The sequence below is a fragment of the Canis lupus genome, chromosome 21 (genome assembly GCF_003254725.2).
Source record: "Canis lupus dingo isolate Sandy chromosome 21, ASM325472v2, whole genome shotgun sequence".
Classification (NCBI taxonomy): Eukaryota; Metazoa; Chordata; class Mammalia; order Carnivora; family Canidae; genus Canis; species Canis lupus.
This window is the reverse complement of record NC_064263.1, coordinates 15045541-15072267: the sequence shown is the minus strand read 5'-3', so window position 1 is coordinate 15072267 and position 26727 is coordinate 15045541. Positions and strand designations below refer to the sequence as shown.

The 26727-nt window shown below is 37.1% G+C and overlaps 1 protein-coding gene across 21 annotated transcripts in view; it reads right to left on the bottom strand.

Annotated features, from left to right (window-relative positions):
- Positions 1-26727, bottom strand: part of DLG2 (discs large MAGUK scaffold protein 2) — a 1976108-nt gene that overhangs the window by 870172 nt on the left and 1079209 nt on the right. Inside the window, exon 1 of one of the 21 annotated variants that reach the window (XM_049099005.1) lies at positions 16617-16823. The exons of 19 other annotated variants lie outside the window; for them this stretch is intronic. In XM_049099005.1, coding sequence (XP_048954962.1) covers positions 16617-16694 — 78 coding nt within the window. In that variant the 5' untranslated portion in view covers positions 16695-16823. Of the gene's footprint in view, positions 1-16616; positions 16824-26727 lie in introns of those variants that run through there. One more of the 21 variants, XM_035703944.2, reaches the window with a different exon arrangement.

The window sequence follows — 26727 nt, the reverse complement described above, 5'->3', positions numbered from 1 at the left end:
AAACCTTTTTCCTACGTTCAGCAGATGAAGCCCATTTCACTAGAACAATAGGACTACATGAAAAAAGGAACCCTGGTTACAATGAAAGGTAATTAGATCATGTTAGGCTTAAAAACAAACAGGAACACCAATAAACAAAAACCAGAGAAAAATCTCGTCCAACCAAAAGAGAAGATTACATAAATCTTCTTAGTAAAGTCTGTGCTTACTTTGTAAAATAATGAGACAGTAAAAGAGCTCAAGAGCAGCCAGGTTTGTTTCCCTTGGACCATTGCTGAAGCCCAGGGAATGCAGATGGATGGGTCTGCAAGGCAGTTCAGTAGCACCTTACCTCAGAGACCAATCTCCCCACACTAAGCAGCCCTGTGACTTGGGGCAAGTCTCTTTTTTCTCTGCAATCTGAATTGATTTCTTCATTTAACAACAACTAGAACAAAGGAATCTGAGTTAGGAAATTCTCAGGGTAGTTTCTGGTATTAACATTCATTGAAGGCCACAGGTCATTCTGACCCACTCCGACCTGGTAGGCAACAGCTGGCGCACGTTAATTCACCTAATAGCCTCCAGCAATATCAAGTGCTCCAGGCATAGAAATATTATCCCAGCAAAATCTCAGCAGGGAAAAATGTATCACAAGGGTACTGCTAATCAATGCGGCCCTCACAATGGGATTGCATTCACCACGTCTATCTCAATGCCTCCAGTACAGGCCCTGGTGAGCCCCTTATCGTCTTCCATGGCAGTGGTTCGGGAAACGGTCCAGGAGCAGAAGCTCCTGGTGAATTGTTAATGAAAATTCTTGTTTCTCATTTTAGCCCTACTGAATCCAGAACTCTGAGAGGAGAGCTCAGCAATCTGTGTTTTTAATAAACCCTCCACGTGATCTTGATGCACACTGAATTTGAGAGTGCCATAAGGTCTCCTGAAGTATCTCTTCACCTCTTGCTCATCTCTTCATATATTCTCCATATTGCCACCAGATCAGTTTTCCTAGACTCTGAATCTAACGTAAAACATGCCCCTCTCCCTCTGTCTCTCTCTTCCTCCCTTTCGCCCTCTCTCCTTTTTTTTTCCCTCTCTCCTTAAAACCTTCAGTGACATTGATGCTTCATCTCTCACCAAATAAAATTCAAACTTCTTAGATAGCAAACGAAGCCTTTCACCATCTGTCTGGCCCCGATCAGCCTTTCCAAAGTCACTTCTTCCCACTCCTCCATGTGCACTCTATGCTCAGGCCATGATGAACCTCCTGCTGTTATATGAAAAGGCCATGCTCTTTGAGGAATCTGTGCTTTGCTCAAGCTGCTTTCTTTGTTCAGAATGACCTCCCTCACCCTGTCTGCTTGGCAAACTCCTCGACCTGTTAGACTCTTCCCAAACACCATTCCTTCTCTGAGCTCCTTCTGGCCCCACCTCTTCCTCTCCTCTTCTCCCTTTATAGCTCCAGAGTTGAATCTATAGTACTTCTATTATTATACAACTTGGATGAATAAATTTGAATTGTCATGCTACATGGTAGTCTACTTACACATCACTCTATCTCACTGGCCTGAATTCTTCAGAGAAGTTGAGGAGGATACTTGGATAGACTACGTCTATTTTTAGTATTATATCTTTAACAGAGAATATATTAGGAATTCCAATTGTTAGTTCTTTGAGTGAAAAAAATGAATTGACTTTTGAACACCTCCTGTCTATAGCACTGCTATGCTAGCAATTTATCACCTTAAGCCCTATTTTGCCAATGGAAAAACTGAGTCCCAAAGAAGTGAAATAACTTTGCCAGCCAGTAAAAGGCAAAGTAGATTCAAGTGCAAATCCTTCGGGGTCTAAAGCTGATGCTTCCTCAACCAAACCACATTGTTTTTCCAAATAAACTAAAGATTGAGTGACTATACATAGATATATCTTCCTTGACATGCTTTTCACATTTCCCTTATATGTAGTTTCCATTATATGAAACAAAGACCTAGGTTATAAATGAGCTAACATTACAAAGCTAAATACTGGATCTATGAAACCAAGTATTTCTGGGCAATTTCTTAATCTATAAAAGGGTTTTGTTACATATTTCACATTATAATCAGCTATTATTGTTGTTATATATATAATATATATAAACAAATATATATGTAATATATATATATAGCTTCCGGCCATAATAATCTTTGATTATGAACTGAATTCTTTGTATTGTATTATGTTGTTTCAACAGATTTAGCTCAATTCTGGGCACTTGTTACTGATGGTTTGCTATTGCAGATGTGTCAATTCTCATAAAAAATGTTTTGACTAATGAATAAAGATATGAAGTTGATGACAAGGTTTCTCTCTTCAATGAATATTTAAGCCTTGTTGAGATTTGCCAATAAAATTTCATGGAGGAGATGATTGGAAACAGACTTTTTATAATTGGTTACATATATTCTACTTTCCCAATTTTATCCTTGGTGGTGCAGCTAAACCATTGCAATAGCTATTAGCACTATCAAAGTTGTTTTCCTTTAGACCCTCAAATTAATAAATGCTAAGGAATATTTTAATTAGCCTAAACCCAAATTGTCATTATTAATTTACTAGTTACATTACAATACCTTGTAAAACATTTATGGTTCAGTAAATGGAGTACCTACTTTCCAATGATCACATGCCATGGCTAATTTACCACATAACTAAATATTTAATTACAAATCTTAGTAAAACTAAAGGTACGCAGCCAAAATTAAATTGCATTACTTGAGCAAAATGCTTAACATCATTACTTGGGACATTATGAAATCTTCTCAAATAAATAATGGAAGTTCAGGCATTTGTAACTATTTCTGAAACATTCTTAAAATAGCTTTAACAGGTAGATGGAACTACTGTAATTTAATCAGTAGTTTTTTGTTTTTGTTTTTTTTTTTTTTTTTAGGAAGATCAGAAGGGGAAATTTGAACGTTTTTACACTAAGACCGTATTCATATGGGTATAGAGTTTCTGTTTGGGATGTTAAAAAGTTCTGGAAATGGATAGTGGTGATAGTTGCATAACACTGTAAATGTATTTAATGCCACTCTTCGTAAACCTAAAAGAAAAATGACTAAAATGGCAAATTTAGTTATTTTTATATTATCACAATTAGACTATATTTAGGTTTGATTAATGTTTCCCTTATCCACTACACAATATATTCCTTGAGGACTGAATAGGCCACCATCATACCTCAGCTTCCTAGCATATTGTAAGGACCTTCCAAATGAATAAACTTATGGACTGTTGAGATTTTTTTCTGCCAATTACTCAAAGTTAATGGCTATTTTCTTTAAAGGAAACAAAATAGTTCTATTTCAGAAAGAAAAGCTATTTGCTCAAGCAGTGGTTAAACTGTATAAATTATAAATAGGTATGATATGGAAAAGAGGTAATACACATTCTAGAACATAGAATGTTAATTAAAAGTGCAAAAGTAAGCCATCTTCTGGTATTTGAATGTTCTCACATCCATTGAACAGTCCCTAAGAGCACAGAAACACATGGACATATCTGTATCTCCGAGCAACAAATAGTGATGATGAATATTGATTCCTTTCCAAAAGCAGAGCTGGTACTTTGGGAAGACAGAAGTTCATTATACTAATTAGAGGCCCTTGCCCTACCTCTTCAGAGGATGTTCTCTTGGGTAGATATCAAGGCAGACACTCTTGGGTAGATGCTTTTCAAATTAATGACTCAACAACCACATGGCAGTAATCCCAGCATCTCTGGCGAGAGCAATGGCTTAAATCAGGGCTGGAGCTCACAGCCACCTTCTCAAAACACCTTCAGTAAAGCTCAGGATTGCTATATGGAGGCCGAGATTTGCATGCCCATTCATGCCAACATTGTGGAGCACATGATTATGAGGCAGTTCAAAGTAGTCCTATTATAAGTCAAAATCATAATCAGAGTATGAGATGGAAGAACTGGCCATTCATTTGAGAGGTTTCGTGCAACCAGACTCACCTCCAAATCTCCTTCCTTTAAATGACCTGTTTCACAGTATTTATTTAAAAACTCTTAGATAATGCCTGTAATATCTCTTCATTCAGTCCTCATAACAATTCTACAAGAGAAGTACTGTTATTCTCATTTTCTGGATGAGGAAACTGAAGCCCAGAAAGTTTCAGTAATTTGCTCAAAGTCCCACAGTTAGTTAAGTAGCAGAGCTGGGATTTGAACCCATAAACACTGGATTCAGAAATAGTGTTCTGAAATACTCCACCCTTTTGTCTTGATATATCTTAATAGAGGTGTTAAAAGTAAGAAAGGTTAATTTAGTTTAAAGCATTTTTTTCCTTATAAGAACACTATGCATATCCACATGTGCTACCTAAGAGCATAGTTAGACCAGGTGTGTTTTATTCTAAACTTGGAGAGTGCGGCTCTGTGTATGAGAGATATGCCAGGTGGTTTGCAATCAGGCATGATCCCACAGCTCTAGAATGATAAGATTCAGGAAAAACAAAAAACAAACAAAAAAAAAAAAAACCAGAGGCTCTGGAAAAGCAGAAGAAATAAAAGTGTTGTTTATACTGCTAAAGCACATCTAAGAGTTTGCTTAAATTGTATATATTCTTTTCTTCTGAATCTATACCTGAACTTCCTCAGCATAGGGACCATGGCTTAATCATTCTGCACCCTTTATAAATCTTAGCACAGTAGTAGTGGTAGTAGTAGCAGCAGCAGTAATGTGCAAATGAGTCTTTGTTCCCTACCAAGGGGCAAATAAACATTTGTTAAATTCTTAATTGACTTAAGAGACCATAGCTAACTCATTTATTTTCTTGAATTTTATTTTCCTATGGCCAGCCTGAGGTCAACCTGGAAACATGGAAAAAATATGATTTTGAAACTGTTCAAGACAACCAGACAGGTGAATTGTAAGAAACTAGGAGACAAAAACATAAGTTAATCTGAAATGTATTTAAATTTGTTTTCTAAAAGGCATAGCATAGTTCATAACTGCCAGAAAACACCATTTCATGATGCTACATTTCATCCTGATTTTCTTCTTAAAATGCTGGAGAAATGACTGATACTAAAAGAAATTTTTATTTGTGTATCACATAGCCTATTTCCATAAAGCTCATACAGATTCTAGAGATATGCAAAGAGGAAAAAACTTTAATAAAATAATGGATCATATTTGAATTAAACATGATATTCAAAATGTTACACTTGGGGAGTTAACCGAATGTTATATGCTGAGAGAGCAAGAGGCAAAAATGTCCTATAACATCCTATGCCCTCCATAAATTAAATCTGAGAACATTAAAAATGGTGATAACAATGAAAAGTATTACTTACGGAATGAAAACAGAAAATAGAAACAGATTAGTGAAGATATTTGCCTCTAAAAATCTCAAAACTGTGCATCCTAGAGCAGAGGTAATAAAGATGGTTATTTCTAAGAAATAGATCCAAAGTGGCTCCATTCATTTCACAGCAGGAACATTCAAAGTAGCAATTAATGCAACCACTGGTGTGGAATTGTTTTCCAAATGCCATCCTGTTGGATAACTTTTTTTTTTTGATGCAAGCAGGGCTCAGAAGTCACAGTGAATTTGGATCAATTATTTACTGAAAATATCATCATAATTTATGAAAACCACTATCCAACAACATGAATACAGCCAGTAATACTTTTGGTGAAATGGAGGAACCTATCAGTTGCTGTTTATTTCAGACTAAAAGGATAATACTTAAAATTCCTTGAGATCTGATCATAGGAAATAAATGTGGGGGCATCCATCTCAATGGTGTGTGGAGTCACTTCTGGCCAGAAGAAGGGATGGCCTGGTATTTGGAAGATCTGAGTTCAAGTCCCAAAAGTTTGACTGCCAACTGCACTGGGCATGAAATTTCCCAATCCTCATGTTTCCTGCATGCTCAGTTTGCTTACTTGAAAGACATGGGCAATAATGCAGCAGGGTAGTTAAGAATGTGGATTCAGATCTAGGTGGCAAGGGAACATTAAAAATGGTGATAACAATGAAAAGTATTACTTACGGAATGAAAACAGAAAATAGAAACAGATTAGTGAAGATAATTAATAATTATAATCCTGCCCCTAAAACTAACACTAATTGTGCATCTCTGGGCACATTAATTGACTTCTATGTACCTCATCTGTAAAAACGAGGACATAACAGTATGTAGCACATAGGATTATTGTGAGGATTAGCTGAGTTAGAACATGTAAAACCTTAGAACAGTGACTGGCTCATCGTAATGACTTTTGATAAGTCTTCATCAACATTTCTATCAACATTTGTAAATGGAAGGTTCCTTCTGGTTCTGATATACAATATATGGAGCTTACCCTCTCCCTTTTCTCCAAGACCTGAAATAAAGCTACAAAGGTGATGTGATATATTCACCAGCTGGGATATGAACATCTTGAGTCATTCAGCACATAACACTTCACTTCAAATAAGTAATGTGCCTTGACTGGCATTCACCAAACACACGGAATCACTCTTGAAAATTGCATGGTGTGTTTCGAGAGAGGGGAGGTATGAGAAAGGTAGGAGACAGGGCAGGGTGGGGGTTAGACTTTTTATATGAATGATCTAGGATTTATTTATTAAAAAGGAAACAAAAACCTAGAATTCACCCTTAGTCAGTGTACTGACAATTTTCACTTGTTAAGATGCTTTCCTTAATAATTATTTTCCTCTAACAAGTGGCAGGGATATAATCACACAACTCCTCACTCTATAAAACTAGGATGGGAGGGAAAGTCCATTCTGAAGCCCGAGGGAGTAGTAGAGTAAGAGGTATCACTAATGAAGGAGTTACCAAAAGCTGCTTTGCATCCCTTCTGGAATGATGCAGAGTATGAAAATGAATGGACTGGGGGATCCCTGGGTGGCTCAGCGGTTTAGTGCCTGCCTTTGGCCCAGGGCACGATCCTGGAGTCCCAGGATCGAGTCCCACGTTGGGCTCCTGGCATGGAGCCTGCTTCTCCCTCCTCCTGTGTCTCTGCCTCTCTCTCTTTCTTTCTGTTTATCATAAATAAATAAATAAATAAATAAATAAATAAATAAATCTTAAAAAAATGAATAGACTGAAGGAAAGGAGAGGAGGAAGGAGGAAAGAAGGAAATATTAAATGTTTTACAATGAACCAGATGCTTTACATGAAGTTTTTAATTGAATCAAAAAAACATGCAAGGATGGTTATCATGATTTTAAATATATGAGAACATTAATAATTAAGGAGATGCAGTTGTTTGCTCAAGGTCACCCAACCTGTAAGATGTTGAGTCAAATTTGAACTCAAGGCTGTACTCTTCCACTGTCATATTGTTGTTTTTGGGTGTGACAACAAGAACATTTACAAAATGTATAAAGAAAAGAGGTCAATAAAGGTGACAAAGGATTTATCCAAGGAGCTTAAGAAATAATGACATGAAAATAAGTCCTAGGCCAGAATGATGTTCAGGAAAGAAGAAAAAAAATATTTTTCTTATTCTCTTATATTATTCCAACCAACAACCTCCTCCAAGTCCCCCACAACCAACATATTTTTTTCTCTCGCTCAGCACATTAGTTTCCACTTTTTCTGTGCTAGAGAGTCACCAAAATTTCTCATGTCAAACTGTATCATAGTTCGATACTTCTGTGAAAGTGACACCAATGTCACTGACTTCTGCCTCAGACAATTCTCCTTTCATCATATCTTGCTGCAAACAATGGTGAAAAATTGGATGCCCTCCTCATAGTACCAACTTTCTCCCACAGTCAGTGTTGAAGAAATGTGGAGTGCACAGTATAGAAAGCAAAAAATTTCTGTTTGTAAATCAGAGTAACCTACAGTATCAAGTGGGTGTGAAAGGGAAGAATTGTATTTGAGGAGTTTTATTTTACTTTCTTATTTTATCAAATATGCTGGGTGAAAAGTTAGCATTCACTTCTGTTGCTCTGTTGGTTAATAAACAGAATATGAAAACAACAGTGATCCTTCAAAACCAGCTCATTCCTTCCCTTTGCCCGTGACTTCTTCCTGCCTTTGCTACTATATGACCAATTTTAATAACTCCTCCTATCTCTTTCACAAGAGTAGTGGATTATAACCCTGCAGAGGCTCTGTGCTTATTAGAGCTTACATGCTTTGGAGGAAAAAGAATATTCAATTGGCTATATATTTTTCCCTAGCAATGATAACCCAACTCTGGGGACTAAACATTGGACATTACTATGTATGGCCATCATGGCATCATGGTATATTAGTCTCTTCAAAATGCTATAACAAAATACCATAGACTAGGTATATTATAACATATTATTCCCTCAAAGTTCTGGAGAATGAGAAGTCCATGGTCAAGGTTATTGAAGGGTTCAATATCTGGTGAGAGCTCTCCTCTTGGCTTGCAGACTGCTTCCTTCTCACTCTCACATGGGGGAGAGAGGTGAAAAGGAGGGAAGAGGAGGGGAAAGGTAGAAAGGGAGAGGGAGTGGGAGAGGGGGGAAGAGAGGAGGGAGAGAGAGAAAAAGAGGCCCAGAGAGAGAGAAGAGAGAAATCTTTCTCTTCTTACAAATACACTAATCCTATCAGATTAGGACCTCCCTATTACCATCTCATTTAACCTTAATTATCTTCTAAAAGCCCTATCTCCACATCTCAACATATAATCACACTGGGGGCTAGGGCTTCAATATATGAATTTGGGGTGGGGAGATGCCATTCAGTCCATAGCAAGTGTGGTACGGATTCTCTACTAACCTGACTTTTCAGATTGAGAAGGTATAAAAAACAAACAATTCATACTCAAATATAAGCCTGAAATCTGGCATGTAGGACAAAGCAGCTGGAAAATTTCACAGTTTGACATATCATTGTTGGTAGTTGAAGAGAACTCTGGTATTCTGCTGGTTACTCTTTGTTTCATTTTAGTATTAGTGGCATGGAAAATGGAAAAGAAAGAGAAACGGAGCCTCTTACCCCAGAGCTATACAATGCCTCATATTCCCTCTTCCTTCAAAGAAAAGAGGCAATAAAGAAGTGTTTCTTATCTTGCTCCCACTTTGAAAATAGGTAGGTTTTCCACTATATTCTTCTTACTGATACTTAAAGACATTCCAGGTCTGTTGTGTATATTCATTTGGCATATGTTTTCTTAATTTTTCTTAATGTGAGGCACTGTTCTAGGTGCCAGGAGCACAAATAAGATAAAATCTTTCCTTTTAATGACTCACAGCAAGTCATAATTAGGAGCAGAGAGTATTAAAATTGAAAGGAATGTGATTGCAGATGAAGAACCCAGAGATTAAGAGATTTAGCCAATGTAGCACAGGCGGTTGGGACAGAGTAGTTGACACACAGGCCTACTGTCCCCTAATCTTTATTCCCATATAGCTCAGAGTTCTCCATCCACTTCAGTCATTCAACCAGGGTTTATTTAGGGTCTACCACGTGCTAGGTAATAATTTAATAATTAGGGGAAATAAGACTACCTCAGATGAATTGAGTGAATACTTGAAAGCATTATTTAAAGTGAAATGTTTTTTCTATCAACCCCCCAAAATATAGTATATATAAATAAGACTTGTACCTTATCTGATTATCAATTTTATCTCTATAAGAATCATCATGGTTGAGCTCCCATCTGAGATGGGAGAGTTTCCCTTTCCAATCTTCACCATAGGAATACCATTCTGCAGTATACTGAAGACAAAACAAAACAAAACAAAACAAAAGCCATTCTGCACTAAAGTTCTTTTTTTTTTTAAATTTTTTTATTTATTTATGATAGGCACACAGTGAGAGAGAGAGAGGCAGAGACACAGGCAGAGGGAGAAGCAGGCTCCATGCACCGGGAGCATGACGTGGGATTCGATCCCAGATCTCCAGGATCGCGCCCTGGGCCAAAGGCAGGCGCTAAACCGCTGCGCCACCCAGGGATCCCATGCACTAAAGTTCTATAAACTGTACTGAAGGTAAATTATCTGGATATCTGGTTCCTAGAGGACCCCCAGTGAAAAATCTGATCTTATTTCTAGTCACATAGTTATTCAGCAGAGATGAGGCACAAGTAGATCAGAAGATGGCTATTGTGCTGGTCTATCCCTTCTTCACATCAATGGCTCATCCAACCCAAGAAAAGCTTAAAGAACACACGAATGGTTAGGGTGACAGGCTCTGATTTCCACCAGGTCTGGCCCTGAATGCTGGTTTCACTATTTATGATTTTGGAAAAATTCTGCAACATCTTATACCTCAGTTTCTTCAACTATAAAATTAGAGCTAAAATGAGATTACCATAGAAAGTAGTAGGGAGGATTAAATGAGATGATACATGTAAAGTGCATGTCATTGTAAAATGCAGTACTATTATTATAACAATTTTACAGTGGTTTTGTGACCTATTATCTTCCTCCCCAGCCTACCTTCTTCTCCTTCATTTTAGCCATATCTTTTATCCTGTCTTTTCCCTCTGGCTCCCTCTCTGTCCTGCTAACAGCTGCACTTTGTGTTGTTCCAGGGTGGGTAGCAGTGCTGGGACTTCAGACAGGTGGTACTGCCCATTTTGTTGCTTGATTTACCTGCCAGGTGACAAGGGAGAACTGCAGGGCTGCATTCAGCGTGGACAAACACCTGTCCTGTCACCACAGCCAGCAGACACCGCCGCTGAGTCATGCTGCTGCTCATGACCGATGAGCTCTTAAAGACTCAGAAGGCTCTAAGAAAGGGACTTGGGAGGACAATCTGTCCATCTCTCTCAGGGTCAGGGTACTTTTCAATCTGCCATGAGGCAAAAATAGATGTAGGAAGATTCTATCATTCACTAAGAATTGGAGAGTCTTCAACATCAGGCTGTTGCTTCTTATGCTTAAGCTAAATTTCTGTATTTGCATTTATATTTATCTTTTAAGGGGAAAAATTAACTTGATATCTAGCTCACTGTAAACATCTGTCATATATACAGTATAACGTACAGCATATATTGTATAATATACAGTCCTCTGTATGTACTATAGGTATACAAACATACATACAGAGCGTCATTTACTGGTTCAGAGCTTGAGCTCTAGAGTTAGATATGGTGGCTAATTCTAGCCACCTACTGGTGATGTGTTTTTGCTCTAAAAACATCATAATGGTAACTAACTCAGAAAATCCTCATATTAGCACATTTCTTAGCTCATAGAAAGAACTCAGTACAAGTTAACTATCATTGCTGTTTAGACATATAATATATATTGTGAGGCCAGAAGGCTTTTGTAAGTTTTCTGATCTGCAATCTAAATGGTCCCAGATTGATTGCTTTTCATTTATTTCTTCTATAACCTTCATTTCCATTTTCCCTCTTTTTATTTACCTTCCTAAATCCAGAATAGGACACGTGATGCCAGTGGAGTCTCATCAGCACAGAATAAAATGTGTGATATATTTTAGGATTATCTACTAAATTTCCTTATGCCAAGTATTGTTATGATTTGTAATAAAAGTGATTTAATAGCAAGTGTAACCTTAAATACTTTATTTATATTAACTCATTTATCCTCAAAATTAACCCATTCATTACTCATTTTTTTAGCTATGCCATACTTCATTGATTCTAAATATAAACTTTTATTTTTATATTTGAACATCTCTGAAACCAAGATACATCTTGCAACTGATAGTGTGTTATAATCCCATTGAAAATCTTTTTTTTTCTTAATAATACATGAAATAATGGAGCATCTTGCAACTGATGACAACCTTGAGTCAGTGAAATAGAATATGAGAGATAACCATATTCCAGGCATTCTTTAGGCCTTGAAGTAAGGGAAACAAGATGGGACAGTCCTTCATTCAGAGAATCCATATTCTGATGAAGAATACGGGGAAGGAAAGATGATTACAGCCAATGTACAAGTAGCTGTGGGAGCCAATGGAAGATCCATACTGGGCTGGTAGGGTCCGGGAAGGTTTCCTAGTGATGGTAATGTCACTTAAAATTGGTGTGTAATTAGTGAGGAATATAGCTAGTTTGTGGCTTGCTAGCTAGCCAAGTAGAAGAAAAATCCTAAAAGCTAGAAAAAGCAGGGACATTCAGGGATTCAAAAGTAGTTCAGAATGCTCAATTTAGAGTTTCATGGAAGAGGGGCAAGGTTTAGTGGTAAAGGGAAAGCAAAGGTCATATCATGATTGGCCTTGTAGACCATGTTAAAGGGTTTGGATTGATCCTGAGGACATTGGGGATTCTACTAAAGCATAGGTGTTACTTCCATTTCACAAATAAGAAAACTGAGGCCTAGAGGAGTCAAAATGACTGGCTTTAGGCTGGATAGCAAAGAATAGGACTAATTTAAAGCCTTCTTTCCAGGTCTTTACTTTAAGCTCAATTCTTTTCATGTTATGCTAGGGTCACTCAGTAGTATGTAGTCCATACTGCCAGCAAATGCATTACTAATTTATCCTCTATTTTAGTCTATATTGAATTAATGTGTTTGGTTTAGATGAAAAGGAAGGTAGAACCAATTGATGGTTCTTAAAGAATTCTTAAAGGTGACTATGGCCTCATGTCAGGATATTCGGGCTCAGTTACATACATCACTTGTAGATTATATATCACTGCTAAGCTCATGCACAGTTGTGTCTATTAGATGATGGATACTCATGCCAATCTTTCCTAAATGCATTATGTATCCACTTTTCAGGGTATATGCTTAAACATAAATAGTTAAATTTAACAATTAAAACAAAAACAAATACAAAAAAAAAAAAAAGAAAAACAAATGAAAGAAGCAATGCTGATGGGGCAGTGATGGTTCACAATTTCAAGGGTTTTATACTCTTGCATATTATTATGTCACCAGAAATTGCATTTCAATTTATTTCAAAGCTTCTTCAGCTGCCCTTTTAGAGTAATACAATCTAGAGATGGACTAAATTAAGTAATTTAGGTTGAAATGTGACAAAAATGCTTAAAAGTAAGACACTAACGTCTGAATTAATTACATAGGGTCAAAAAAAAAAAAGAGAGAGAGAGAGAGAGAGAGAATAATTATCTGAAAGGAGGTACTCTTTTGTAGCCAGTCAGTTTTGATTTCATATTATCACATTTAAAGTAATTTTGTTCAAAGAATTTATTGGTATGCACAAACTGTCTTTTTAATGAAAGAATAACAAAGAGCCTTTTGCTTTTCTTTTTCGAAAAATGACAATGTGAATCACCTAATATCTTTGACTCACTCTAAAAAGAAAGCGCATCTGCAATTGCCAAGCATTTAGGTTCCTTTTGATGAAAGACACATTTGGTTTCAATAGAAGAAGCAATGAGTACAAATGCCAATGTTTAGGTTATGATGATATGACAATTACTAGCGATTTAAAAGTAATAATAGGCACCAGGATGATAGCTTGCTATACTTACCCAACTAAAGAGGACAAAGAGTGTAAAGTCTTTAATAACAGGACAGACAATTGTCTATTCAAGATAGCTTAGGTAGAGTCTTATCAGAAATAAGGGGCCTGAGGTACAGGATCAGTAACTTTGATTCTGTAAACCTCATGACTTTTGAATTTTAATATCAAAAGAGGGGGACAAGACAAGAAGACACAGTTAACCTTATTCAGGCAAGTAAATGACAGATGGAAGAGAATGCTACAGACCCAAGGAGTCATTTTTGGAATAGCTTGGTAAAGTTGGGCTCAAATTCCAGCACTGATACTTACTACTAACTTAGCGTGACCTTGGGCTAGCTACTTTTCTTTCTTGGACTCAAGAAAAATGATTTCGACCTTATAGGATTGATGTGAAGATGACATAAAACTGTTTGCATAAAGCACCTGCTGTATAACGTGTGTGGATGAGGGCTGTCATCATTATTATTGTTGTGCTTGTTATTATCATTACATTCCATGCTGCTATTTAATTCTATTGGCATTGAATGAGGTAAAAGAGTAGACCAGGCAACCATGAATAAGGCATACTGCATGTTTAGGGATGGCATTTAGGCTTGCACATTCCCAATTAGCTTTTCAATTAACCCCAGCCTTGAGGAATACACTTCCCAGACCAAACCTGAATGCTAAAATAGGACTGATGGGCTATGATGGGTGCAGGTTGTTTTATTAGAGTAGGAGGAAATAAACTATGCTACCTATTGCAAAAAGAAGCCAAAATTTACAGAGGGTAGTAAGATAAACCCACAATCACTATCTATGATACAGATTTATACCCCCCAAATACTAAACATGCTATGAATCTAGCAATAGTTGCTTCACATTTAAATATACCAGTCACTTTGTAAATAAAACCCAATAATGATCTCATTTTATTCATCTTCCTCCATTTTATAATAAAGTATGACAACATATAGTCAGCAGCACTTTATATCCCTCTTCGTGTTTGCAATTATGTGATCTCTGATGCTACAGCAATACTTTATATGAATTTATTCAGCTTGCACTATCATTTGTTAACTGTCTTCTCAGTTAAACTTTATTAGTGAACTCATTAGACAAAATATTAAGCCAGAATAGTTGGTTTAAATAAGGCATATAATACAATTAGGCATAATGAATAAATAAACTATTTCCATTCACCAAGGATCAACTGAGGGCCTTTGTTGTTCAAGGCAGTATACACCTTTTAATTTATTCCCAGAACTCTGTTGAATTACAAACCCTGAAAAAAAAAAGATGCTATTTTCCTATTAGTTATTATCACCTGGCATTCAAAATGAACTCCTCCTAGCTCCCCCGGCTAGCACAAGGTCATTCAAGTTAATAATTTTCCTTTAGTCTTTATTACTCAGAGAGCAAAACTTCAGTTCTCCAATGTTGATTTCCTTACTCCCTGAGTAAGAGAAATAAATAATTTAAAGCCAATAACCCCACCTTTGGTTTCGTCTTGCCTATCCTAAGCATCAGCCTCCACAGACTGAAAGGGAGGTAGGTATTACAGGCGCTTTAATAGTTTCTCCCCACTCTCAAGAAGCAGGAGCCCACCTTACTTTGTTGGATTACCATCCTTTTAGGTTCGATACAAAGCGTTTTCAGACTGCTGTTCTCCACATTTAGGCCCAAGCCTGAATTAAGTGCCACTGGGAGATTCAACTTTTCTTTGCATACTAATTTGGCATAGGCATTATCTCCCCATGGCTCTCAGAGCCATTTGTGGTCCTGACAGTCCTCTCATACATACAACCTATAATTTTCATAAGAAGAAGGCACTTTTTCAAAACATTTGCTCCAATAAGAGACCTACTTACAAGTCTGTTTCCTTAAAAATCACTTGAGGAAAAAAAAAAGCCAAAACAAAAAACAAAACCCCCCAAATCCAACTGTTCAATGTATATGCTGCTGGTACATGACAATTAACATTTGCAATCTTGTCACCTGGGATATACAGAATAGGAAAGGGATCAATTCTACCCATCCTTGCCCTCCTCCCCCACCACAAGTGCCATTAAATAACAAGTCTGTCATCATTCATAACAATCCTCAGATCTGGGCAGTCTAAAGATCTACATCCCTAAAGTCAGAACTCCAATAATATTTCTCTTTTCACACTACAAACAATCATATCTCAGGTTTATCCCTGGATTCTTGTCCATGTTATCAGCATTTCCACTCTAAAGGAACAAATAACAAGTCAAAGTGAAGGAATCTTTGCAGTTGGGAGGAAGGACTATGCCACACACAGGCCAGGGAAACCACCTATGGGTCAATCTCATGAGGAGATTTAAGGCAGAAAGGAGACTGGACCAATGATCCTCCAAGAAATATGGTAAAAAAAAAATCTCAATTTCATAAAATTTTATATTCTAGGGAAGTTTCCCCAACACCTATCAAATTGAACACAAAATTTCCTAAAAATGACAATTTGGTCAGTGCCTCTGAAAGCAGAGGACAAATTAGAGAGGAAAGCTTGCAATGCATCTCAAGACTTACAGGCCATTTTATTTTCTTAGAGAAAGATAATTAATGAGGGAATTCTACACGGAGGTTCTCCAGGAGGAAACAACTAGTCATGCTGAATAAAAGAAATACAAAGCCACTCTCTAAATGGCCATGGCTACCCAGTTATAAATATAATTCTTACTCATTGTAAACACTTTTGAAATGATGGCTTGGTTGATCTGAAAAGATACCAAGCACCCCCGTGGAGTCTGGTCAACGTTGCTGAGAGTCCCAAATACGTGTTCTTAGGACACACACTAGGACACAAGTACTGGAGAAAGGCTCCAGGATTTAGTATGCCCTCTTCAGAACCAAACAGTGTAGTAATAAAAATAATGCTGTGTAGCAACAAGTTTACTAGAGAGCTCCTGGAAGAAGCAAATATTTCAGCTGCTCAACTGCTTTCACTCTATGCCATTTAAAGCAATATTAAGTCTCTGTCGAGACACTCTATCAATTGATGATTCCACCTAATACTCTGATTAGCGGATGATCCCCCTTAACCCCCGGTGCTCCCTCCCCAAGTAGCAGAGCTCCAAGAGTTACCCCTTCCGTGAGGGGCATGGACTACGTTCCCAGGGAGAAGCAGGTTCTCATCCCAAGCTAATAAAGACTGCGTCTGTCCCCAGACTAGCAGTCTAGAGCAGGCAGTTGGCAAGTCGGAAAGGTAATCCTCATCCCCACTCATTCCATACCTTCTCTGATTTCGCCTTCCTGGCGTTGTGCACGAACCTGCGACCCAGCTTCTTGGCATACCAGATAGAGGCAAACATAGCGGTGCCAATGCAAGGAATGCACAATGAGGCTGCTGCACAATCAACTTCCCACCTCGGCTCAGAGACGAACGGAATCCGGCTGGAGCTGTCACTTGCAGGCTGTTGCTTTCTCAGTTCCTCTCATGCTGGGTAGCCGAGGCAGGGGTGGGAGGAGGAGGGGGTGGGGGCGGGCGGTCCCGGCTGGCCGGTCGGCAGGTATATTTACATCCTGCCAGCAGGAGGTCCGGGCGAGGCGGGTGCTGCCTTCAGTAGCCGGCTCGCACACATCCAGTCCCTAAGTGTCTGTCTGCGGTTCCTCGGGCACCGTCACCAAACTCCATGTGTGTCAGGAGGAAGGGAAGCCGCAGTCAACTCCTCCGGGAGGCGGCTCACCTCCCGCTCGAGGCTCCGGCATTTGCACTCCTCGCTTGGCTTCCCTCTGTCTTGACAGTACGTGCTGGCGGCACTGGCCGCGGAAGACAGATCCACATACAGCTCACAGGTAGATCAGCCAATGCAGGAGCTGCCAGGCGGGGTGGGGGGGGGGGGGGGAGACGCGAGGCTACCACGGAGGGAGCTGGCCCCGGGGCCACAAACAGGTGTCCCTGGAGCCTGAACCCCGCTGGAAGCTCCAGGAATCCCCAGCTGGTAGGGTGGCTGGAGAGAGAAGCGCCTGCCCCTTGCCCCCTCCCCAACTTCTTTTGGTCCAAGGAAAAGTCTTATCTCTCGTCATCAGCCAGTCTTATCGACAGCTTGCAAGAGCAATACTTTATTCCTATGGAGACTGGACTGGGACAAAGGGCAAATGAGCAGGAGAAAAAGTGTACTCCCAAATGCTTGGGTAAAGGTCCTTCGTTTTCAGACACATCGTTTCAGACACATAAAGCAACAGAGGCCTCTTTTACAAGCACAGGTTTTCAACATGGGACCGGGGGATGGAGAGGGGCTTAAATCTACCTTTCGACTGAAATAGAGCAATCTTCTTCTTCTTCTTCTTTTTTAAGCCTAGAGTTTTCTTGCAGTAATATCCACTGACAAATGAAGGACTCTAATACCACTTTTGGGAAGACAGATTTACAGAAACTCTTAAACCATGCTCCTCTGAAGAATTTTCACATTTGATTCTACCACCAGATGCTTTCAGCTCCAAGTATCTTATTAGAGCTTAGACTATTACGTGAGGCATTTTAAAGATAAAGTCAATTTTAAGGGACAAGTGCTTCCTCCAATGGGAGATAGCAGTTAAGCTTTTATCCATCTTACTAAAGGACAAAAAATAGACTGTTCATCTTGGCAAGGAAAACTTTCCTCTCAGTGATATACAGATGAGAGTCAGTCCAATAAATACTTGCTAGCTGATCGGACAGGACTGCCCTAGGAGCACCAATGGCCCAAAGAATGTCAACACTTACAGACACTGGAAAAGAACCCCCTTCTCTCAATATAACTCACTTGAGGTTTACTCTCAAAGAGGATTGGGTCGGCGGTCAGCCAGAAGCTCTTTTATAAGATATACAATAGTCCTTCCTCTTATATGTGGAGGATGCATTCCAAGATCCCCAGGGGATGCTTGAAACCATGGATAGTGCCAAACCCTACACATACTATGTTTATATTTTTTTCCCACACGTTACATACCTATGATGACGTTTAATTTATAGATTAGTCACAAGAAGAGATTGACAATAATGAATAGCATAGAACTGTTATAACAATAATTACAATAAAAGTTATGCGAGTGTCATCTCTCAAAAATAACTGATGGTATTGTCATCAGCCTTCTTGTAGTCATGTGAGATGATATAATACCTTCGTGATGAGGCGAAGTGAGGTCAGTGACGCAGGCATTGTGACATAGCATTAGGCTACAGCTGACCTTCTCACGCTAAGTCAGGAGGAGGATTATTTGCTTCCAGACGGTAGTTGGCTGCAGGTCACTGAAACCTTGGAAGCAAAACCATGGATAAGGCAGGATTTCCGGGTTAGATATCCTGGTAGGCTACTGGAGGCAGAACAAGGCAGTGTGGGATAGGGCAGTGGCTGTCAAGACTTATGTTTACCCTACTCACTAAGGTAACACTGATGCCTAAAACAGGATTTAGTTTTAGCACGATGAGATCAATGTATGTTTGTTGAATGGATAAATGACCTGGTTTTTAACTAGGGCTTTGCTTCTAACCTCCTTGTTCTCTCCCAACTAGTTTGCTTCATCTGTAAAGTAAGACAGTTGGGCAGATGATTTTTAAGGCCCCTCCCTGCCCTATGAGTCTATAATTCTGATTATGAGTCTTCATGTGAGTGCTGAACAGAAATGTGTAGTGTTCACCAGGGATACAGACTCTGGTAAAAAGACTCTGTGTTCTGAAAAGCTAACAGCAGCACCCTTGGGGCAACCCAGATCCTTCTACCTTCTTCAACCTGTGCAACTGCCACCTACGGTTTGGTTTTGCCATTTGCTTTTTCTTTCGCTCTGTGTTCCCACTTCCTATGAACAGGACTTTTCTTGAATTTCCTTTGTCACCCTTCAACAGCCCCTGTGCAAAATTCTCCACATCACACCCTGTACTCTTTGGAGGCAAAATGCCACAGAAATCCAGCAAATAAATAAATGATAACTCCTGCTTAGTTTTCAAAGAGCTACTCGGCAGGACCACAGCTTACCCTAATATTGCCATGATGCTAAAGGTATTCATTATTCCTTCATACAAGTTTGTCCAAACCACATTTTTGTTGAAAGACTATTCAGTGAACAGAATAAACTAGATCTAAAGGGGGGGGGGCAATCCTTCCTAAATTAATGAGTAGAAATTTCTGTTTTTAATATTTTAAGATGGAATTAGTCAATAAAGAGGTGAGAAAAAAATATTGAGCTTTCAAACCACTGATATCACAGAGGGAATCAAAGAATAGTAATTTACTCTGATGGGAATGCCAGATCAGAAAATAGCGTTTGCACTTTCTTCATAAGATAAGCTTTCCTAAGTCACTAAAACTGGGGCTTGGAAAGATCTTTGATGTTTGATCATTTTGTTGCTTGGTTTTGCTTTTACATTGAACCTTCAGTGACCTTCCTCGCAAACCTGACCCAGAGGCTTTATTAACTTTTACAGGATGGAGCTCTTAAGAAAATAAATTGGGTCTACCAGCTAAGATTTAGCTTGAAAAATAACAAGAATAACTACAGTCTGTACATTAAATAGGCAACTGACGGTAGAAAGGGCAGCGTGGAGTAGGTCATTTTGGTCAGGACCTAGGCCTGTGTTATGTGACCACTTAGCACAATGTAGGTATTCAAATTATATTTGTTGAATGTGTCTATGGCAAAATAGGAAAAGCCTCAAACTGGAAAGACTAGAAGAGGCTATATAGAAGCATATCCACAAATTTTCAGTTGTAAAAGTTTTTTGAAAGCTGGGTGTTTTGTCAATGGAATGAAGTCATCGCCATAGCTGTACAACCATCTTCCCAGAGTTCTGTAGGGGCAGAGATGCCTGCTACAAAGAGGGTGGCAGCTGCCCACAGTAACTCCCTAAAAGTCTCTAACCATTGCCCTGCTGATTGAGATAATTAACTTTTGCAGCTCTGCTGTGTAAGGGAAACAAGTTTTTCAGGTTCTTTCCATCTGTATATCATCAGTACCTGGACAGACCTTTTCCTTTATAATTTCATTTTTAATACCTCTCATATGACAGAAGCCTACCGGTGCAGCTGAGTATGAGATGCAACATTAATCCTTTTAAGCAGCTTTGGGTTCATGCCTCAACACACACACTGTGTGAGCCTTCTCAGAATTCTCAAGGTAAATGCAATGTTTAAATCAAGCCATTAAGTATTACACAACTACATTTTCTGCCTAGCACATAAATGATTTCTTTTAAAAAATCACCTAAATATGTCACAGATGATTATAAAAACAGAGTAAACATTAAGCCCTAGAAACTAGTATCTGGTACCTTGACAAGCTATCTAGGTTAGGTGTTTAACATACACCAAGGACAGTACATGTTTGACAATACATTTATACACTAAACAAGTTAGTGTATAAAACCAATAGGCATTCAAATATTTGAGTTGCTTGCATACCTGATATTCATATTTATAGCTCTTTGGTTAACATCTGATATTAGTCTGTTATTTAAAAAGTGGGTGTCAGAAATACACTACATGGAATTTATGACTGAAGGAATATAAACATAATATTTAAATTTAATTCACAGGAATACCAAGATGTTGATATCAGTTATCTCTGTAGAGGCTAGGGGAAAAGGAAAAATAGAACATTTACATTTCACTTTGTATAGTTGTGTAATATTTGAGTCCTCTACAATGAGAATGTATCAGTGTTATTACTTGTATAATTCAAGAGGAAAGCAATATGTTTTCACAAAAATGTATTGATTACTTACTAGGGGCCTCCAAATGAACGAGATACAATCCCTCCTTTCAAGGAGTTCTATACAGTTGGGAGCACAGATGTATAAAGAAAATTCAGTGGAGGATGGCTTTTTAACAGATATGTGAAAAATAATGTGGGAACTCAGGAAAAAAATAACTGTTTTTTGGTTTCTATATGGTATAAGCAAAATAATTATCACCGATGTATATAAAAAAGCAAAGGAATAGCTAAATCTCTCTCTCTCGCTAAAAAATAGCATGTTTTATTTGTGTGAATAAGAAAAATGATCACTTTAACTTTGTAAGTATATCAAAATGAATGTGTGTAAATTGATCCAGTTGCAGATAGCTATATTTCTGCCCCAAAGAGACAACCAGCCACAGATAAGGGTGGAAAAAATATTGGAATCATTACAAATAATAATCCCATTGACTCTAGTTATAATGGGCTAACTACCTGGATTTTTTTCTGTTTTTAAAATCATCAATATCCTGCATGGCTGTTTTTTTTTTTTTTTTTTTTTAACATTTAATCATGATATATTGAAGCATCTAGAAATGTAAGAAAGTAATATGACACTCACCCATGTGCCTACCACCCAGATTTAATAAATGATAATATTTTGCCATATTGGATTCAGATTCATCTTAACGAAATAAACCCTTCATAATATAATCAAAATGTCTCCACTTCACGCCACCTCAGATTCAGCTCAAAATAATGTTCACTAACCATTTTTGTACCTCTCCCCCTAAATACATACAACTTTATCAAGAGTACATACTTCAAAATATAATTGACAGATCATAGAGTGTCTATCTTAAACTTTCATTAAAAATTTCCACCAATTTGCATTATTAGTAGTTTACACAGGTCCTATATTCTAGATGGCATGGTATAATCAGACTTACTAAGTTTTCCCAAACATAATGTATTATGTTAGCTTCTGATAGTTGGGATGTGCATCGTCTTGATTACTGGTGAGATTTAGCATCTTATATGTTTATTGGCAATTTGAACTTTCTTCTATTCTATAGCGTTTGCCCATTTTTAAATTAAATTATATTTATCTCACTGATTTGTAAAATCATTTTATGTATTCTGCACACTGATTCCTTGTTTATTCTAGGCACTGAAAATATTTCCTCTCAATCTGTGACTCTTTTTAAACTTTATTTATATTTTATCATATACATATTAATCCTCATAAAAATTTGACTGTATTGAAATTTATCAATATTTTCTTTTATGAAAAAAATTTTTCTTTTATGTGTGTACATTTTTGTATCCCAAGAAATTTTTTTCCTTTTCCATGTACATTAAGTAAATACATTACCTTGTATTTTCTTCTAAACAATTTTTTTTCTTTTCACAAGTAAGTCTTAATTTTTTTTAACTTATGGTATGAGATAGGAATTAATTTTCCCCAGATATATGGCCAGTTGTATATCTTTATTTAATTAATTTATTTTTTGCTGATGTATAAGAATGTTATTACTTTCCCTTACTGACTTATAATGCTCCTAAGTAATATGTCTAGATCATATGAATGTACATATAATTGTTTCTGGGCTCTTTTTGGGTTGTTCTATTCTTATTTACCTAGACTAATTCCACATTATCTTGATTAATATGCTTTATAATAAATATTGATATTTTAGGAGCTATTCGTTTTCACTTGATCTAACTTCAAATTAATTTTTATAAAGTTACAAAATTGATCATTTTAATACTACACCAAATATTCTGTTATTAGTTTTCAATATCTCAGCTTTCTCTTGTAGAAGTACCATTCCCAATCAAAGTAGTCATTATCAGCATCGTTACTTTTTTTACTATTAAAGAGTACTCAAAATATCTCAAAATATCTCTCACATGCTATCAGTTTATTTTCTCGTCATTATTTTTAGGATCTGAACCCTCTTAAACTTCTTTCTTACTGATGTGCATATTGTAATAGTTATTTCTGCAAAAATATGCAATGGTTAAACACGCTCAATCTTTTTATATTTTTCCTGAATGGCCTACATTCATCTTAGAGTTTGAACGATAGCATGGGTAAGTGGAGATGTCTAGACTGACAGTGATTTTCCCTCAGCATTTTGAAGATACTACTTCATACTGTCTTCTGGCATCCATTTTTAAGAGAGCTTTCTGCTGTCAATCAAATTGTTCAGTTGTAAGAACAGTATCTCTTTTTAAATAGTTTAACAAAGTTTTGTTTTCTATTCAAACTACAGTTTCAATACAATTTTTTTCTCTAAAATTCTGCTTGGGAGACACCTGGGTGGCTCAGTGGTTAAGTGTCTGCCTTTGGCTCAGGGCGAGATCCTGGAGTCCCGGATCAAGTCCCACATCAGGCTCCTCGCAGGGAGCCTACTTCTCTCTCTGCCTATGTCTCTGCCTCTCTCTGTGTCTCTCATGAATAAATAAATAAAATCTTAAAAATAAAATAAAATTCTGCTTGGAACTCATTATGGTTCTTTATTATTTTTTTTAATTCTCGGTTTTTTCAAGTATTCTCCCTCAATCTCTCCAATCTCTCCTTCAAAAATCCTGTAATATTTTTCCTGGACCATTTCATTTGACTCATCCTATTGTTTCATATATCTCTCACTATTTTTCTCCTTCTTTTCTTTGTGCTATTTTCAGGGGTATGGCCTTAGCTCTAATTAATATTTTTTCTGAGGTTTTAATCTATTGTTTTACTTATCTACAGAGTGCTTTTGATTAATGAATTTTATATCTATGTTATATATATTTATGTATATTTAATGTCTAGTGATTCTATATTTTTCTTTTTTAAATCCACTCAGTCTTTTATAAGGGTATTCTGTTGGTTTATGATTTTTATACCTTCCTTTGTCATATTTTTAAGTTAAAACATTTAGTTTGTAGTCTTTATCTGTTACAGTTTTTACTCAATTTTCATGGAAGTGTAACTGCTGATTCTGCTCATAGTGGATAGTTTTTGTAGGTAACTGCATTTTTATTCTAAAATCTTCTTTGGTAAGACTGTACTTCCTATGGGAGTCCCAGGAAACCTTGAGTTATGTGACTCTTGCTACAGAATAATTTGCATATCCTTCTGCTAGTTGTCAGAAGTTTCATTGGTCATCAGTACTTTCATGCTTACTATTCAGCTTAGTGTTATTCTCTCCACACAAAAGGGTTAAGCTTACTTTTTTTCCGTTTTTTTCTCCACTCAAATAAAAACACAGTTCCTTATTGCTTTCCTGAGCTAATGAATAAAGTTTTTTAGAAGCTCTATCATTAAATTACAATCTTTAGTTTCAGTTTTATGCAGGAGTCTCAGTTTCATTTCTCTTCCTTCAGTGATCGTAAGGTCAAATGTCTTGACCTTCATGGGCATCAAAATGACCACCCTCTTACCCCAATGGCTCATACTGAGTCCCACATACCCCGGGGATGCCACAGTCAGCTCAAGAAATTACTGCTCTGGCTGTCATTATATTCAAACTCAAACAAGTCAAACTGGCATGTCTCTAGATTAACCCCAAAACAAATGAAGAATTTGATTGGGCTGCATATGAGATTTTGGGTTTAATAAGCATGTTTAACAATCGTCTGTATAAGATGTACTGCAAAATGTTTCATGCAAGAGATTCCAGAAAGTCATTTAATTAAAATGCTATTCAAAAGTCACTGTCATATCTCAGTGAGATAAACCACCACTACCAAATTTGTGACCTTAGACAAGTAACACTAAATATATAAAATATAATAAGGAAACTATACCTGTGAGAACAAAAAACAATGTGATACACAAGACCACAAGATAGAAGAGTTTTCTCAAAACACCTATACAATGTTAAAGAATGAGTAGGTGAATGATTTTGTAATAGAGAATTCAGTTCAACCTCCAAACTTGCATGCCTTGCCAAAGCATGCCACAAATAAGTGCATTTAAAACACTTGTCTAACCTAAGCCCTTTAGAATGGTAACTTTCCTATCGATTATAATTCATTATGCAGTCCACCGTTGTACCTATCCCAACAAGAGAATTATTTTCATCCTTGGAAGTGAGGTGCTAATTTGAGAGTCAATACTCTTAGTTTTAATTTTATTGTTCCCAGTTATATTACCTCTGGGTATTATACTATATAAACATCTAAATTCCCCATAAGATCAAATAATCTATTATTGCATGACACAAGGACCCAAAAATTGATTTGTAAGTCAGTGGCCTTTCAAGTTCAATGGCCATTTTTGATGAAGTAGTAGTCTTGCCATATCATCTTTTGGGTCCTTACAAAAGTATTTTCTCTTTCCCTGACACACACCATGTACTTGCATCTCTGTATATGTGGTTTCCTCTAACTTGCAGTCCTTCCTCTCCACCTTACTTCCTGCTGCCCACCATTCTACATGTGACGAATCCTTATATGTGTTCTGGGATTTGGCTCAATAATTCTCTATGAAACTTTTCCTGATCCCTCCAGACAGAGCCAGTTTGTACTCTTGTACTAAAACTAATATTCCCTATTACAATTAGTACATATCCCAGGTTCAGCTCTTATTACACTTGTGACTACTTTAAATTTAAATGTTTTCCCCTAAATGACTAAGAGCAATTAAAAAAAAATTCCCATGCCTGATTTCTTTTCACATCCTCAAGATCTGCATAGTCCTTTGCATATAACAGGCATTCAATCAATGTATTAGAATAACTTAATAGTTATTTGTTGAATGAATGAAAAAATGAGTGACCATATCACTTGGATTAAGCTGCATCATATCCCCAAGAGAAAACAGGAAGGCACTGTAGAGACATATATTAAGCATTTATTACCTTCTATTTGTATTTTTACATCACATTCATCTTCATAATATAAGAGATAAATCAAAGTCACTGTAAGAAGGGCTCAAAGTGCTTTGAAAAACATTTCAAAAGGTAAATCAATGAGACTTCTTGACTCATGGCCTACAAGTTATCAATTTTTTTCACTTTTTAATTTTCCCCTTTCCTTAGATAGACACATGTGATCTTTTACAAAATTTAATAAATAGAACCACATTCCTAAATAAATAAATAAACTCCCTCTTTCATTGTCTTAAAATAAGACCTATTAATGAAAACATACAAACTATTCCTTTTCCATTTGGCCACTTACATAAAACAGAAACAGCAACTGCTGAGATCCTCAGTACAAATGTCAATTGCAGATAGTGTTGCTGAAAATAATCCTGAAATTAGTTGCAGCCTCTCTCCAGCTTAAAGAGTATATGCAGGTAAAAAAAAAAAAAAAAAAGTAATACTATCACTATGTTTTATCTTTCACAGATGAATAGAGAGAAAAGGGAAGAAGACTGACATGCTGGCTACCTCCTCCATGTCAGCTACTTTACCTTAAGCATTTTTATACAAAATTAAATATTTTGTCTTTAAAATACATGAACTACTTTGCCCCCCAAGGTACTTAACATTCCTTATCTCAGTACTTATCTAACCTCATATGTTTTTACCATAGTCATATACTAAAAGTATACATTTTTAAAGAATGTCTGCCATGTATCATCTGAAACATGCCACACCTTAGGAAATACTCTCATCTAATTGAATCACTTCAAGATACCTCTAAGTCAACTAATATTACTTTCCTTTTACAAATTCAGAAACTACATTTCTTGAA